Here is a 17382-nt window from a genome sequence, read left to right on the forward strand (position 1 = left end):
ATATTCTGCTTTGAATGAATTCCTCTACATAACGCACACTACCTCTTGGAAAGAAATGCATGAAGATGATGTCAAGAAAAGAGCAGGCTTAGGCCCAGAAACAACAAATTCGAAATTCCCCTCCCACTCAGCCACCATTCTTCCTATCCTTCCCGCTCCATGAAGCTCATGTCCTGTCCTGTCCTGTCCTCACCGTCAACGCCACAACCCACTAACAGTCTCTACACCCCTCTCAACCACAGCCTTAACCCTCGCCCTCAGCGCATTATTCGCACACTCGACCTCCAAATCCTCCAACCAGACCTTGGCCACAAACTTGTCAAACTTGATCTCCACCCCCGGAACAGGTATACCCAGATTATGCAGTCGCTTCAACTCCGTCTTGTCCTCCGCCGATAACTGGTCGTCTGGCGCGATGGGAGGCGGAAACGCGGTGATGTTGGAGACAGGCTCCGTGGTGGAGTCGGGGGTAGAGGTATCCATGGAATCTGGGTGAACGGCGGCGGTGGCGGCGGGAGTCCCGTTTGTGGTGGCGGTTGTGGTGCTGTTGCGGGGCAGGGTGATGGGGCGGACGGCTTCTTCGCCGAATTGGGCTTCGAGGAAGAGGAAGAGGCGGGCTAGGCGGGTGGAGGGGTCGGTTGTGCGGTGGGGGTGTGGCTTTTTGAAGCGGTGGGTTAGTTTTGTGGTGGTTATTTCGTCGGCTTCTGGTTGCGGGGCATGGCTGTGGGAGTGCTGTTTTGAGGATTCTAGAGGGTGGGTTAGTATGAGGGTTGATTGAGGTTGGGAAGGGTAGGGGAAGGGGATGGAACTTACGTCGAACAGCCGCTGGTGATGATTCGACTGTGAAAAGGACGGCGAGGACGGCGTCGGCGATACCGTCGTTGATTACGTTGCCTTCCCATTCTACTTCTACTCTTCCTCCGTTCTTGATTAGGACGTTTACGCAGTCCATTACTGTGAACTTGGTTTCTGTTCGGCTGACTTCTTCGTCTGCTTCTTCCTTGTGACTTGTACCGTTACCATTCATTTTGCCGTCAACGGCAGCATCTGTGAGACTGCTCTCTTTGATAGCGCCAAAGGTTCCTTCAAGAGCCCATCGGATGAGATCAATGCCAGCAGCTGATAGAGTAAGGTGCTGACGGCACATAATGGTGGTTGTAGTCAGGCCAGCATATTCCTTGAGATCCTCGGGCGCCATGAGAGAGATCTTGAAGTCGTTCTGGATGAGAACTCCGCTGATCATATCCACCTTCTCCCCTTCTTGGTCTTCAGCAGTCTCACCTTCATCATTGGATGACATGGAACGAGGTAAAGGCGGAGCAATAGAGGCCAGTTTTCCAACCACCTTGGCAATCTTGTCGGTCTTGAAAGGAATGCGGAGTTCCTCGCAGTTGGCGGGCGAGTAAATCTTCGTGGGGACGGCTTTCTGGGCGTTGAAGGAAAGTAGTTTAGACTTCAGGCGTGTCATATTACCCTTTTCGCCGTGAACAAGAATCTGAGATTTAGTTAGTACGTGGTTTTCACCGTGAATGTGGAATGAGCAGGACTTACAACCACAGGAGCGGCGACTTCTTGCACAAACTCCATGTTCTCTTTTCCATCAACGTGCGCCGCGAAACTGTACTCCTGGACTGTGCACCGTCGGGGAATCATGGCTTGCTCATTCTCCCTCTGACCTGGCCGGCGTGCTGCGTTACTAGCGCGGGACATGATTGCTGGGATCTGGTCCGGTTCGTGAACGATTTGTTTTGCCATGGTGCCTTCGACAGAGTAACCGGTGATGATGACACCATTCCTTGGGTCGGGCGCCCATCGCTCAAGCAGCTCGCGCGATGTGCCGGATTGCATCATACCCGGCGAGGCAAGCATGACGCATCCACCTAGATCGTCGAAACGCTCCAGACTCTTGAGTGAACGGACAAACTTGAAATCCCAAGCTCCACGACGGCCAGTATCTCCTGCAGCTTCGGCTTCGGCCATGCGCTCGGCGAAGAGACGTTTGATATTGTCGTTCATGGCGGAGACATACGTTTGGTAGACCTGCATACACTTACGAGCTAAGCTTGAGTTGTAGTATATGGGTATCTTCTGAACTTCTGGATGCTTGCTCCAATATTCGTCGAGAATGAGGAGAAGTTCCTGGGCTCGTCCCAGAGCGAAGACTGGAAGTAGAGCACGACCTCCGCGGTTGAGCACGTCGGTAATAGCCTTCATGAGCTGTGCCTCTCGCTCGACACGTGGCGTATGCATCGAGATACCGAATGTTGACTCGGTGATGAGGACGTCGATCTTCACGCCCGGAGGTACGGACGCTGATACCAAATGTCGGTCGTCTTCTCTCGAGTAGTCGCCGGTGAAGAGTATCTTTAGGCCTGCAATCTCCATAAGAAACATGGCCGCTCCAAGTACGTGACCAGCTGGGTATGGTGTTATCCGTACACCGGATACGGTGTGGGTGGTGTAAAAGTCGATTGACTCAATCATAGGATACGTGTTGAGATGGTCCGCCTCGGTGTACATTTGGATCTTGGTCTCGGAATTGCTAGACATATTACCGACACGGACAGAGTCTTGGATGAGCCATTTGTAGATGGCCTTGGTCGGATGTGTCATGAATACGCGGCCCTTGAAGTTGGTCTTCGCAAGTACATAGGGTAGAGATGCAGCATGGTCGACGTGGAAACTAGCCTGATGTCAGCATACTGGAGGACGACGGGAGGACTCAGGGTGAGCCCAGAAGAAGCGCCCAAAGTTGTAGATACATTGGTGGGAACCAGGGAGGGGCACATCATCGAAGTCGAGCGGGAGGAAGCAAATTATATTCCATTCATAGTGATATACAAGTCGCTGTATTGCGAGTGCCCTTTGCGCGCTCATGGTCCGACTCCAGTGATGCGCCGAACCCCAACTACCATGGCAAGCAAGACGCGCGTATACATACTGTGAAATTAGTAGCACGTCTACGGTGCTAAGATCGAAATCATCGTAGAATGGCATGGCGGACAAGCCTTCGTGTGCGGGATGCATACCGGCATCAAGCTGTTCCTCGTTAGTATGGTTGCCGTAGAGTATGCGAGTCCTGAATGCGCACCATGACGGTCTTGCCCTTGTACTGGATGATGTGACACGAGCGGCCGACCTCGTTACCGCCTCCTAAGCAGAGGAACATGAGCTCGTCGGAGGGATCTATTGGGTCTTCATCCTCGGGCGCCATAGCCGTCGCCTTTCTCTTCGACGCCATTGTTGTGTGGGTTGAGATGTGGATGTGTTACTAGGTGGTATACGGGCGACGGAGGTGAGGCTACGGGGTTGGTGGATGCCCAGGTGGTAGCCGAAGAAGAACGCGTAAGATATCTATAAACCGCGCCTGGACCTAGCTCATTAATCGTGAATTAGTGTCGCAGGGATATTCAACGCCTCAATGGAAACGCCCAAGGGTGAGAGAGAGGTTGTGGCAGCGTCGAGTGAGAGCGAAGTGGCAGTTGGTTGACCGTTGCGGCTCTCTTTGTCTGGCGCGCGACTGCCAAGACTTTGTCCGTGCTCGTCATTCCCAGATTCATCGTCCGCTCTATCAACCGCGACATCACCAACCCCGACGCGCCTGCCAACTCCACCCACCGCGCCTGCCCGCCGAACACGTCCCATCGCAAGCGCTATCGAGCCCCGAACATACTGCCGCCGGATGACGCGCCGATAGAAACCCTCTGCCAGCGCGACTCCCCGAAAGGGACGAGCTGCCCACCATGGCCTACCCGAACAACTACCATTATCCGCCGCCGGGCCAGCAGCCCCCGCCGCCCGTGCAAACGCAGAATCTGGGCCACCAGCAGCAGCCGCGCGCTTTCTCACCGCAGAATTACCAGCAGTCGCCGACCGCCCTGTCCCCGACCATGGGCAGCGGCATTCCTCCGAATAAGCGACAGCGCCTGTCGCCAAACCCGCCATCGCCTGCGCCGTACCAGTCACCTTTTGGCATGCCTGGCGCGCCCCAATACCCTCCCTCGCCGTATACCGCTTCCCCTCAGACGCCTGGCTACCACTCACTGCCCACCTCGCCCGCCGCGATGCAGCCTCCGCCCTTCCACCAGCCTCAGCCGTATCAGCACCCGAATGGACAGCCGCCAGCGCCCCAGGGCTCTATGCCGCCACCCAAGGTCCCTTATAGCAAGACTGGCGATAGTTCGGAATTAGAGAAGGCGAATGCGCGCGATCTGGACGTCAATAACATTAGCGATGTGCTCACAGGATCTGGTATCGATCTGCGCGCCGAGGAGGACAACCTGCTGCACAACTACAGGAGCTTCAACTCGCAAGCATCTGGCTCCACAGCATCACCACATGCTAGTTTCAATAACTGGAGCCAGCAGTCGGGCCATGGCGCATTCCAAGGGACCGGCGCTCTTAGTCAAGAAATGACCAAGGAGCAGCATGAAGCCGAGTTCATCAGAAAGCACGAGCAAGCCGCCAGGATCCTGAACGAGTCGGCCCAGCAGCCGCTGAACGACCCGTTCCTGTCAGCAAGTGTCCTAAGACATCGCATCGCGAAACGTGGCTATGAGCACGGTATCCAGATCAATGTAGATGGCTTATTCGACAAGATCCCAGACAAAGGCCAGCAAGAGATCGCACGTACCACTGCAGCAGGTGCCAACGGCGAACAAATCGTAGGCTTGGAGGCTGCTAGTCTACTGAACCAGAACGCTCCACTTGTGGAGATTCTGACGCTGATATCGCTGGCTGCCGAGGAGCGTGTCCGGACCATAGTTGAGGATTCTTTTGCTTTGTGCCAAGGTCGTCAAAATACTTCTCATGGCATCATTCCCCCACAGATGCTTGATCTCGCTGTGGTGGATGAGGGCGCATCAGAGAAGATGGCTCCGCCAGTCAACATCTTGAAGACGCCGTGGGAGGCGACTGACAGTGCTGTCAGCCCTACAGCGACAGCCAGCAAGGGTATGTTTGTTTTGAATATTTTCCAGTTTATTGCTAATCGTCTTAGGTGTCCCCAATGCGGGACGATTACCAACGCCTCCAAGCGAAGCACCCCCAACCCCTCAGCGAACATACCAAAACGTCAACCACGTTGCCATTGCACTTACGAAGCGCGTCAATGACGACTACAAGTGGGAGCAGGAGCGCCTCCGCAAGCGCGCGAAGCGTCAAGCAGGCGCCTCAGCTTCCTCAGCAGATGCGCCAGCTGCACCAATACCCATGCCGGAACCTGTGACAAAGAAGGCTTTGGCATTCGCCAAGAAGCAGAGTCAGTCGGACGTTGTCGTATTTGGCAAAGCCAACGAGACCGCCAGCATGGCGCTTGGTGGCAAGAAGAAGAAATACTCGTGGATGACGGGCGGTGGCGGAGGACCAGCGTCAGGTGCATCTACACCACGACCGGCTGCAGCAACAGGTGGCAGTGGCGCCGCTACACCTGCGGTCCAAGCTCCTGAAAAGGCTCTCATGGGCAAGAAGCGCAAGTTCGGCGACACCATTGAGCAGACCGAAACAGGCGCCGGTATCCAGCTCCGTGATTTGATTCATGTGCTAGATAACGACGGAAGAGAGAAGAAGACGCTCACAGTCATCCTGGCGCGTCTCAAGAACACAGAAAAGGATACTAAGCCTGAGGTCAACAAGGCGGCGCCTGCTGTACCTGGTCCGGGTCTAAGAGCTTAGGCTCTACCTTATTTGCATTATCAGCGTTGGCGTTAAACGGAGGGATGTCAAGTGAAGAGGACAGAACTTGTGACACATTATTTGCATTATATCCCCAAGGGCTGGGGTAAAACTTTCAGTGACGGATGATGAACCGTCGGATCCTTTGGGCTGGCTTGCGTCAAAGCATGTAGCTGACAGATCCCCAATACCAATATTAAGAGCACTTACTGTGTATCATCTCTTCGTTTCATATCTCAAAGTGCGGCACGTAACCATATCGTTGTTGACCTTAGTGGTAGTCAATATGGCCGAAATCTTCGAATTCTACTACCACGGCCAATAGCAAGAATACTAGATTATATCATCTGGCGCTCACGGTTTTTCTTTGTTGTATCATGCCAACGAGGACTGATGATTTGACTGGCGCCAAGCGCGCTCGTAACAGTGATTCGCTGGGACCACTCCGGGGCTGCTGCCTGCTCCTTCCTAGGCTAGGTGCACCGCCCACAAGAGAGCACTCTCCGTGAGTGGGCACCGTTACACCAACATGTACAGCGTGGCGCGCCATCAACGATGAATCACAAAGCATTGGCACGAATGCTCAATGACCCAAGCTTTCCCCACCACGCTACTAAGCATATCATCAGTCAAGTACCCTCGCGTGCAATGTCCAGTGCTCGAGCGCGTCGCACGTTTGTACTACGCACTGCAAGGCCTCTACATCTGCCTAAGTCGCCTTTCCATACGGAGATTTGCCTTGTATCGCGGCGACCATTTCCCATTTACACTAAATTGCTCAGTCCTACAAGAACAATGCACACCCTCAGTGAAGGTAGGCGGTATCCGCATGTTCGACATTCGTTCCAAGGCGCCGATGCTTATTTGAACGCAGGCCCTGACCCTTACAATTATACGAGTGGACGATGGCTCCGTCATGACGAACTCGAGCGAAAGTTTCGCTTTATACAATTCGACTTCAACGCTCTGTGTCGTAGAGTTGTAGCACTATGTCCAGGTGCCCAATCAATCACCTCATATGAGAAGAAAGAAGGCGGAAACAATCGCGTCTTCATATTCCACACTGATAATGCGAAATGCCTCGTTGCAAGACTGCCATTTTCTCAGGCAGGCCCGCCGAGGTATACAACGGGTTCAGAGGTCGCGACTATACAGTATCGTACGTTCCTTCACAACAGATAGCAAAAGAAGAAGAAGCATGACAATGAGATTGGCTGACCTTCCATGCAATTAGTGCAAACCAAAACCAGTATCCCTATTCCCAAAATACTGGACTGGAGCGATGACGCTTCCAACACTATTGGAAGCGAACACATCATCATGGAACACGCACCAGGCGTTTGCTTGGCTTTGAAATGGCCAGACATGACAGAGGTTCAGCGAGCCATGGTCATGAAACCCATTTACCAAAAACTGAAAGAGGCTGCCAATCTTGAATTCCCCGCATATGGCAGTCTCTACCTAACCAACACTTCACATATCAAAGACTCTGCGATACCTCTGGATCCACATTTCTGTATCGGTCCTAATTGCGAAACCATGTATTGGGATTGTGAGCCCACAGAGCCGAGGTACTACCACGCTGTCAACCGAAACCAAGGACCTTGTAAGTTGCGGTTCATGCAAGCAAGTTGCCAAAAGACTCATGAGATATATAGGGCCCGATCAATCCGCCTATTGCGACGGTCTAATCGACGCAGGATTTTCGAGACTTCCGCCAGATGCGGTTGGCTCGAAGCGACCACACTATCATGGGTCCGTTGAAGACCACAAAGCCTTGTTGGAATACTGTCGCGCAGTGATACAGAAGATGATTCAGGATCCTTCCATGAGCCTGATGGCACAGACCACCCTATTTCACCCCGACTTGAACATGAGAAATATCTTCGTTTCGGAGGAAGACCCGACTATGCTTACAGCGATAATCGACTGGCAATCATCGAGCATCAAGCCAGCATTCTGGTACATGCACGAAACACCAGATTTTGCCCGCAAAATCCCCGATCCTTCCGATGAAGACAAATTCTAGCCCGAGAGCGAGAGGCGCGCCAAAGCCTTCACTTTTCTGGTTCGCTCTCTCCTTCCACCCGCAATGTTAGCGCCTCTAGAAATGGACGAGGCCTACTTTCGGCTTTTTATGTATGGCCATCGCACCTGGATACACGGCGCTGCTGCCTTTCGAATAGAATTGATACAGACAGCACGACGATGGAAGGAGCTAGGTTTCGAAGGAGACTGTCCTTATCCTCTACCCAGCCCGGAAGAGTACGCCGTACATTTTGAAAGCTTCAAAGAGTTTGAAAGGGATTACAAGGCCAAGAAGTTCCTCGCAAGTATGCTAAACGTGGGGCTTGACGGGTGGGTGCCTCCAGAAGAGTTTGAGGCGTTGAAGCAGGCGAACAAGGAGTTGTTTGCTACGATAGGGGAGGATAGTCGAGACGTTGAAGGGTCTGAGAATGTGGAGGCCGAGATCAGGGATTTTTGGCTCTTTGATCTGGAGGACTGAGCGGTTTACATGGCGCTGGTTAATCACGATGTACGACGCTGCAGGGGAAGAAGGCATGATAGAAGTCCTACAAATGTTAGGTGCTAATACTGAGATTGAATCACCCAGAAGCGGCAGGTCCGCCATTTTTAGCTTAGTATAAATGTCACTTTTGCCTCATATTCGCGTTCAAAGAACCAAGGCGAAGGGATAGTGAATCTTCATTGTTGCATAAGAACGAGTTCTCTCCTAAGCGAGAAGGATTTGTGGTCTAGGGTATCTAGTCCTGTCGAAGTGCTGATACAATCCAAACACAATTACCGTTGGCGGTGTATCTGACTGCGCCTCCATCTCGTTGAGTCGGCCAAGTCTAGGTCTAACGGCAGACAGACCAGTCCTATCCCTCCAAATGCCAATCCGGAATGTCCATCATAGCCTTCTCATCACGCGCGGGTCGCAGCACCGGCGTCGCGGGCATAGTCGGCTTAGTACGCGATCGCAGATACTGAATCACCCTCAACAACAGCTTGGAGTGTGAAGCACGTCCCAAGGTGATGCGGTCTGTGAGATCGATGTCTTCCCATTCCGTCATGTCGATCTCTGGGCTGTTTGCGCGTGAAGAGAAGCCTGAAATTGGCGACTCTGATGTTGGCGCGTCAGATGACGCGGTATCGAGGGACGTAGTCGACATAGTTGAATAGGTGGATACTGAATACATTGAAGCGTTCGAAGACGATGTACGCGATGAAGTCCGTGACGAAGTTCGTGATGAGTTTCGTGAAGAAGCCCTCGAAGGATGGGCCGACGGGAACGGAGACGGCGAGGAATGCGGCTCAGATGGCATGGCGTCGAGCTCGTACTCTTGGGCGTGTTTTGGCTCTTGAGATTTTGGCTTGATGGTATTGAGATGCGCGTGAACGAGCTGTGAGAGCATCATAACCAGAACCTTGGATGGTTTCGGGTGGTGGAGGATGAAAAGCGTTGTGTGAAGAGTGCTTTTGAAGGGCCTTGTGATTTTTGTGAAAGACTTGTGTATGAAAGAGTTTTGTGAAGAGTCGAGCGTGGGATTTCAAAAAGGTCACGGCAGCCTCTGCTTATATACTCTGATGAATATGGTGAACCGTGGACGTGACATGCGATCCAGTGTAGACATGCGCGATCCATGGTTGTGTCGAAAATCACACTGGCGTGGATTGGCTCATTCGACGAACCTCAGCCATGTGATTAGCATAGGTATAATGAGCAGGAAGAACTCGTGCTGTGATCATTTTGATGCGTAGACATCACCGCGCGGGTATGAATTTCGCATCCCACGCTCCTGGTGTAGCATTGATTGTGAAGGCAGTGACGACTGGAGTATTTATACGTAGTCCACAAGCATAGTCTTGTGCGAGCAGAACCTGCACCAGTTATCCCCAATAAAATGTTAGAACGTCAGTCAGCTTACGATGCTTTAATGTATGGTACTGATGTACCACAAATCAGTGCGAGGAGTTTACGTGGGTCGGAGGCCCTAGCGCGGATGCGCGAACGGTTGCGTCAGGCCAATCCAAACACCGCCGATGACTGCGAACAGGAGTATCTCGATGAGCGCTTTACTTTCGAAAGGGGCAGAACAGGGCCCTCGTCGACTCGACACGATGATGAATACGAGGTGTCGGACGTCGATCTCGAGGACATCATAGCCCAACTCGACGACCTATGTCGGGAAGAACATGCGTCAAACCTGCCGCATCTTGATATCGATGAAGAAGTGGCGGACGGAGAACAGTACCGGGGAGTGGCTGCGGCGTTCAGAGCTGATGGGCCAGGCATGGATACCTCAGTCCTGGAGCGAATCAGGAACGCAGACGGATCAAGTGACCGGGTATTCGACGACTTACTTGCTCCGTTACGTTCAGAGCCACTACTATTGGGAGCTGAAGAGTCAGAAGAACACATGTTAGACGTAATACTCACTTGGAACAAGCGCATTGCCGACAAGCGTAACAGTGACTCGACCGAGCGCCAGGCCTTTGTTGCTGCTCTCAGGGAAAGAGTAAAGGTTGTCGACAAGATTTTAGCGATTGTCAGTGACAACAGAAATAGCAACCAGGACAACGAGACTGGACAAAATGGTATCCTGGAACCTTCTCAACGTCAATTACTGAGAGCCATCCACGCATACCGGCCAGAAACCAAAGGTTTCAAGACTCAGGATCCGTTTAACATGCTCATCATCATGTTAGCGCATATCCGACAGAAGGAGTTTGAGCTTGCCAATAAGAACGATGGCATATACCTTGCTCTCAAGGTGTTGAGCGGACAGGAGCAGCTGGAGCACCGATTCGACCGTGAGAAGAAGAGACGTGCGTATCAAAGGAACAAAAAGAATGCAGAGGAAGATGATGACAGGGAGGAAGTAAAACGATGCGAGACCAAATGGAGAGCCTATAACAGGAAGCTGGCAGAAAGAGCGCGACAAGGACTGATGGCCAAAATCCAGTGTGCGCGGAACGAGTTGAGAAAGGCCGGAATCGACGAGCTGCTGGATCTTGCTGTACTTCGATCAGCACAGCCACGAGCCTCCAGAGAACCTCATCCAGGCGTCTACACTCCATCGCTGGAGGAGATATTTGACGCATGTGACAAAGCAGACGACTATGACAATCTTAACCATGAGTTCGCAGAGCACTTTCCGCATCTGGAGACCAAGCTGGAAGTGACTGTAAACAATGCGCAAGACATGAAAACAGTTCATGACACGGTTTTGTTTCGAATGGTGAAGCTCGCTGGTGCTGATCTGAAGGGTCTTGATAAGGATGAGAGGAAAAAGGTAATGACGGCGCGCCTCAACGACCCCGTCACGGCGACGGTAATCGAGGAGACACTAAAGGGCGTGACGGACACACGTCGAGCAGCGAAGCAGATGCTCGAGCAGCTTGGGCTGATAGGGCAACCCATGCGTGAGTTGCCGGAAGCTGTAACGGCGAAACGCGACGACCTGGCTGAACTGACACGCCTGATCAATCGCGAGGAATGTCCGAATAGCAACAACGAGATCCAAGAGGAGGAGTGAGAGGACGAAAGGAAGTTGGCGATGCTGGCGGAGATAACGCTCTTAGTTCCGGTTGTTGAGGTTTCTGATTCCGATCGATCTCAGTACGCCGCTTCACGTATGTCAATTTTTGCGTCTGATAAGACTGAACGTCGGCGGTGCCTGGCTTGAGCGATGAGGAACAATGCGCAAACTTAGTACTGCTATAGCACCAATCTGCGCATCGGAATTCGGATGCGGGATTAATTGATACCGGTGGCACGCACTAAGGCGCGGTGATGTGAATGGAGGGTGTGCTGCAGGGCGGATATCCGGATTGCAGTCGGGAAAGAACGGGTCCAGCGCCAAGCACAAAACTTCTCATCAACTATCGCGGCTTTCTAATCTCCGCCTGTCCATCTTCACCACCACCAAACCTCTCCACTCCACTTCCTTCGCTTCTACGTTCCATACCAGAGAAATGGCCACCTCTCCTCCCCCCACCGCCACCGGCTCCAGCAAGGTCGATGCCGCAAAGGCTAAGCTTGCGGCCGCTGACCCTACCGCGCCCACTGGCCTTGCCCTGTACTCGCGATTCGCTTTCGCCGGTGCCGTCTGCTGCTCCGTCACCCACGGAGCCCTCACACCCGTCGATGTGTACGTTGTGCCGCCCCCCAATGGCTCGGGACGATGCCAATGCCTGCATCGCACACGCTTTGCGACAGTTGACAGATGTCGAAAATGACGACAGAATGCCAAGCTAACATGTGTAACAGCGTCAAGACCAGGATACAACTTGACCCCGTCACCTACAACACCGGTCTGATCGGCGGCTTCCGCAAGACCATCGCCAATGAGGGTATGGGCGCTGTCTGGACCGGCTTCGGTCCCACCGCTGCCGGTTACTTCCTCCAGGGTGCCTTCAAGTTCGGAGGTTACGAGTTCTTCAAGCAGCAGTCCATCAACCTTGTCGGTTACGAGACTGCCGCCAACAACCGCACTGCCGTCTACCTCGCCTCTGCCGCCGTCGCTGAGTTCTTCGCCGATGTCGCCCTCTGCCCTCTCGAGGCTACCCGTATCCGTCTCGTCGGTGACCCAACCTTCGCCAACGGTCTCGTTGGTGGATTCTCCAAGATCCTGAAGAACGAGGGTGTCGGTGCCTTCTACTCTGGTTTCGGACCCATCCTGTTCAAGCAGTATGTACAATTCCTCTGATTGGAAGTTGAGATTTGGCTAATCATCCATCAGGGTTCCCTACACCATGGCCAAGTTCGCCGTCTTCGAGAAGGTCAACGAGGCCGTCTACTCCGTCGTCGACAAGAGCCAAACCTCCAACGGCATGCAGACCGTCTACAACTTGGGCTCTGGTATCATTGCCGGTTTCGCCGCCGCCATCATCTCCCAGCCCGCCGACACCATGCTCTCCAGGATTAACAAGACCAAGGGTCTTCCCGGAGAGGGAACCACCTCCCGTTTGATCAAGATCGCCAAGGAGCTCGGCCTCCGTGGATCTTTCGGTGGTATCGGTGCCCGTCTTTTCATGGTCGGTACCCTGACCGCTGGTCAGTTCGCCATCTACGGTAAGTTTTTTTCTCAACGCCTTCTGTCGCACCCAAAGCTAACTCCCGGAAGGTGATATCAAGAAGGCACTAGGTGCTACAGGCGGAGTAGAAATCGCTAAGACTAACTAAGTTTTCGTCTTGTGCGATGTGGAGAGAGTGACGGAGGAGATGATACCAAGACAGCCATGACAGCGGGTCTCGAGGTGGACTTGTCACACAAAAAGTCTGTCTTTTCTTGCATAATGGCTGGCATGGGTTTGTTCGATATCACATTTCTTCTATGTGTTTTGCGTTTATTTGCAGTCATTCAAGTTAGATCTTGCTTCGCTTAGACGGCGATTTTATGTAACAGTACGATCGAGTAGGAAACATACTGCACAATAGACCCAACTCATAATGTCCAGGCATTGCATTACAAGTGAGATTGAACGGCATTGAATACCGGGCATTTGATAGTGCTGATGATATTCTTAACATCAAAGACTTCATGCCCTATGGGGGATCTGAGGTCTAGGAGCAAGTCGTACTATTACAACATCATAGCTGTATAAACAAAACAGCAGCACTTTATTTAAGAGAAGGATTAGATACTCTTAAGCCTACGTTAATGTTTAGGTTATGTACTCTACATCTTTCTATGTTAATGTAGGCTCTACGTTAACATTTAATCATATACTTTATATTCTTCTACATAAATGTAGGCCCTACGTTAACGTTAGGATACATACTTTGCATCTTGCTATGTTAATGTAGGCTCTAGAGGTTTTAGTTTCTCCCTTGAATAAGGTGACAGCCTGACGCCACTCGCCGCATCTAACTCCGTCTACCAATCGACGAATCGCTCTGCCTAGCAAGATCCAGCTTGAACCGTTACCATTCCTATAGTCCACTCGTTACAGTTGCAACATATTTCCACGATTGGAGCTTTAGGGACAGTAACCCCGTGGGTCGATCACGAGAACTCTCTGCCATCATGCAAGACTGGAGACAGTACCTAAACAAACCTAGTTGGAGCCAACCTATCTACTAGGATATCAAAACGTCAACAACGTCGATTGCGAAGACAAAAAAGACAAAAAGCTATTTCCGGGAGACGCGACATATGTCTATGAGTGCCAGGACGACCAGGGAAGCAAGTTGATGAGATAGAGCAACTTTTCCAATAATGCAACGAGAAGACATAACAAACAAATGATGGATATAGATTGTGTGTCGAGCTATGTGACTGATATTGAAAGCATTGCACATGTGGTAGAACTGATAATATCGCCTTAAATCTCACAACAAATGATATCCACGAGATATGACCCTCCGTTGACACCTCCTCTGCTTCCACTGAGTTGTTCTACAGCTCATTTCGTACCCTTGCTGGCCTTCTTAGTTACCCGCTGCGACCCGGCCGTTCCTGGGGTGACGTCGTCGGAACGACGCTTAATGCGGGCCGGTATCAGACATCCATGTGTGATCTGGAGATGAGCTTCGAGTTGGAGATCGTCCATTTCCTCCTCTTTTGTACAGGTCAACGGGAAGCATGGGCAGGTGACGAGCGAGTCGCCAACAGATTTGAGGTGGCCGCGGATATGCTTTGGGTGGCCCTCGCGGGTGAATGTCGCGATGCGTTCGTGGGCTGGAAGAGACTCGTTATGAGCACAGAAAGGGCACAATCTTGGTATCAGATCGCGTCCCATCTTTACTCCACAGTATCCGTGCATCATGATCATGGTTTGCACCGTGTCTAGATGCGTGACTGCATGAGAGATGGCCTCGGCGGGGTTGACTAGCCATTGGTCACAGATCCGACACATTTCTGCGACTGGAGCCTTGGAGCCAGTGATCCCGTGGGCCGACCACAAGTGGACTGTCCTGTCTTGCTCATCGATGAAGTGCGGACCGTCTCGAGCGAAGCGGCCAATCCGCGGATTCACGGCACAGCCGCCGAAGTAACAAGTTATATGATTGTCACCGTCGTCATCCCTCTTGGTCATGTAACGGATGTGGCTTCTCATGTGCTCGCCGCGCTCGTCGTGTGAGGTGAACACGGCTCCACTCAGTATGAACTTCCCCTTCCGAGCTAATTGGAATTGGCAAGGTACAGTTGGAGACGACGCCATGTCGAGGATACGTGTTGCTTCTTGGGTGGCAGCTTCTTTTGCGCAAGCGTAGGTGTGTTCGTGTGGGTGATGTGGCTCGGTGAGATCCTCACCGCAAAAGCGGCAGTCGTAGCTCCCGGGGAACGTGTTGGTTAGGCATCCATACACGTGATCCACCTATTCACTATACATTCACTTACTAGCGTTACCCCTCTACTATATATACTAGGGGTTCCTCCCTCTACATAGAACATCAATACATTGTACACTCCTCTCTGTTCTACAGAACGGCTCCTCCCCGATGTTAAAGGCATCGATTTGGTGGCAAATGCTGTACCATTGCATTAAGACAGCACATACCTGTCCCTCTGTTTCGTACGCACTCACGTCCTCTACCATATCATTGTAGGCCGAGTGGCCCTTGGTGGACTGAGCATATTTTTTGAGGGATCGGAGGTTGTCGAGCGACTGACCGTGCAGCGCCATCTGTCTGGAGTCATCGAGGGTAGTGTCTATCTCCTCTGCGCTCTGGATGTTGTCCGTGATATCCATGTCAAGCCCTGTGCTATCACCAAAAAGATCTTCCAACTTTTCCTGCTCTTCTGTCGAAGGTGTCACTTCTGCGTTGCGTGTGTTCAGTAAAGCGTCGTAAGCGTCTATATCCTCGTCTTCTGCTACGAAGAGTGGGAGATCGGAGACGTCTGCATCAGATTGGACACCGTCTGGCGTTGTGGCTACCTCTGTGATGGCGTCGTCGAGCTGCAACAGGGCTGCCTTGGTGAACCCTAGTGACTCAAAATGCTCCTTGTACTCGGTCCTGAAGATCTTGATGCTGACGTGGTCGACCATCGCCTTTCGCTCTGCCTCGGCGGCTTGGTATTCTTCCCATTGTGGGTCGCCTGCTCTTGCTGCTGCCGTCAAGCTCCCGTGCTTGGATCGGAGAGTGGCCCGCACAGCGTCTGATGTCTGCCGAGCGTTCTTGACTCGTTCATCTTCCTGCACGCGAAGCCGTCCTTTGTCCGATATCGTAGTTGGTGCCTCTGTACTGCGGTTCAGCGAGATTCCTGTCTGCACAAGAACCGATCGTTCCGGCATGTTCCGATACATGGCAGCAAAGTCCACGGTCGATATGCGCGACTTGTATTTGGGGAAAACCTGCCAGTAGTCAGCTTTAAGTTCATCATTGGCAGATTGTTTGGCGTAAATCGATCCTTACCTGACGACTGTGCCCCATCAGGAATACCCGGTCCTCTTCAGATGCACGTGTAGCCAATGTGTACGCTACACCGCGCCGCATGCAGTACGCAACTAAGGTTTCCTCAAACCCGCAAAATTGACCCAGTCAGCGGATCTCGCTCTGCATATCTGTCGTCCATTGCGGCATCTTGGTGAGGCGATGGTCGATCATTTTCCGCAGTACCGGAACCTCACGCATGCTTGGCCGTATCTTCAGCCTTCGACCTGTGCTTGCAACCTCAGCGGGGAGTCGTAGAGACCGAAGATCGTCCTAGCTTCGGATATCGTCCATCAAGACGTCGTCCATCATAGCCAGCGTGAGCAGCAGACGCAGTGTATCCTGAAGCGCCATGGACGTCGGCAGCAGGCCAGGAAATGGTACCGTCTTGTAGGCCGAGTCGTCGAGGGTTTTGCCTTTTCCCCATCTGATCTTGACCTGGGCTCAGATATCGAACTCGTCATCGTCGTGGCACTGGAAAGAATAGAATTCTACATCCTCCCATCGCAGACACATATGCTCAGGTCGTACGGGATTGCGCGCGAACTCACCCCCCGGTCACATGTGTCGACGACGAGAAGCATGTACAGCGTGAGGTTTAGGACTAGCCTCATGCTCTCAAACGTTGACAGGTAGTTGGGCTGGTACAGCATTGTGATGATGAAGGTCAGGTCGTCCGAATGCGCGACGGCCTTGGTCTTCATTCGGGTGCTGAGGTTTTCATCAGTCGCCAGTTGATTGTTGACGAAGTTTCGCACGTCAGCCTGGATGGACGCTGTCTCATACTTGGTATGCCGGCACTCATACTTGATGACGCTGAGGATGAAGTACATATAGTGGCGGACCGTACGAACGCTCAACTTGACCGACATGGTTCCGACTCGTGATCGCACGATGTATCTGGCATACTCTTTGAGAATTGCGGAATTCAGGTAAAGGGGCGCCGGGGGTGAAGTAGTCTCCGTCGGTGTTGATGTCAGGGTGAATGTCGTCCATGAACTCTGTGAACCATCGGCGCGGATTCAGGACGTGTCTCAGGTATCTGAGGCCCAGGTTTGCATACCGCTCGGTAGGCCCAACGGGGCGATGTTGGTGCGACTTTAGAGGTATACATGGCTTTGAGACAAGAACAATCCGTTTGACCTGGTGGGTCCGGGAGGTACTCACCGAACTTGAGAGTGATGTTCTGATATCGAACAATGGATCCGGGAGCCGACTTGCTGTCACGGCATTTGCAACGGGAGACCATTAAGCGATATGTCTCTCTAGAGGACGCAGGTTTGGAGACGCTCAGTGAGCGTAACGGGGCGATGTTGGTGCGA

The 17382-nt window shown here is 52.4% G+C and overlaps 5 protein-coding genes across 5 annotated transcripts; 3 read left to right on the forward strand and 2 right to left on the reverse strand.

Annotated features, from left to right (window-relative positions):
• Positions 1-195: 195 nt before the first annotated feature.
• On the reverse strand, positions 196-3241 carry YSH1 (endoribonuclease ysh1; the record flags this gene model as incomplete). The annotated part of the gene is made up of 5 exons (XM_051430987.1): positions 196-746; positions 814-1495; positions 1552-2683; positions 2942-3039; positions 3092-3241. 5 exons carry the CDS (start codon positions 3239-3241, stop codon positions 196-198), a joined length of 2613 nt encoding a protein of 870 aa, XP_051296474.1.
• A 502-nt stretch (positions 3242-3743) lies between these two features.
• Positions 3744-5673, forward strand: J4E90_001400 (uncharacterized protein; the record flags this gene model as incomplete). The annotated part of the gene is made up of 2 exons (XM_051430988.1): positions 3744-4953; positions 5000-5673. The coding sequence occupies 2 exons, from the start codon at positions 3744-3746 to the stop codon at positions 5671-5673; spliced, it is 1884 nt and encodes a 627-aa protein (XP_051296475.1).
• A 3941-nt stretch (positions 5674-9614) lies between these two features.
• On the forward strand, positions 9615-11216 carry J4E90_001401 (uncharacterized protein; the record flags this gene model as incomplete). The annotated part of the gene is made up of 2 exons (XM_051430989.1): positions 9615-9621; positions 9676-11216. 2 exons carry the CDS (start codon positions 9615-9617, stop codon positions 11214-11216), a joined length of 1548 nt encoding a protein of 515 aa, XP_051296476.1.
• Positions 11217-11655: 439 nt separating this feature from the next.
• J4E90_001402 (uncharacterized protein) lies at positions 11656-12865 on the forward strand (the record flags this gene model as incomplete). The annotated part of the gene is made up of 4 exons (XM_051430990.1): positions 11656-11831; positions 11951-12370; positions 12423-12754; positions 12807-12865. The coding sequence occupies 4 exons, from the start codon at positions 11656-11658 to the stop codon at positions 12863-12865; spliced, it is 987 nt and encodes a 328-aa protein (XP_051296477.1).
• A 1223-nt stretch (positions 12866-14088) lies between these two features.
• J4E90_001403 (uncharacterized protein) lies at positions 14089-16932 on the reverse strand (the record flags this gene model as incomplete). Its single annotated transcript, XM_051430991.1, has 3 exons — positions 14089-14373; positions 15187-15981; positions 16612-16932. 3 exons carry the CDS (start codon positions 16930-16932, stop codon positions 14089-14091), a joined length of 1401 nt encoding a protein of 466 aa, XP_051296478.1.
• Positions 16933-17382: the final 450 nt, after the last annotated feature.

Source organism: Alternaria incomplexa, assembly GCF_024043165.1.
Source record: "Alternaria incomplexa strain BMP 0042 chromosome Unknown scaffold_1, whole genome shotgun sequence".
Classification (NCBI taxonomy): domain Eukaryota; kingdom Fungi; phylum Ascomycota; class Dothideomycetes; order Pleosporales; family Pleosporaceae; genus Alternaria; species Alternaria incomplexa.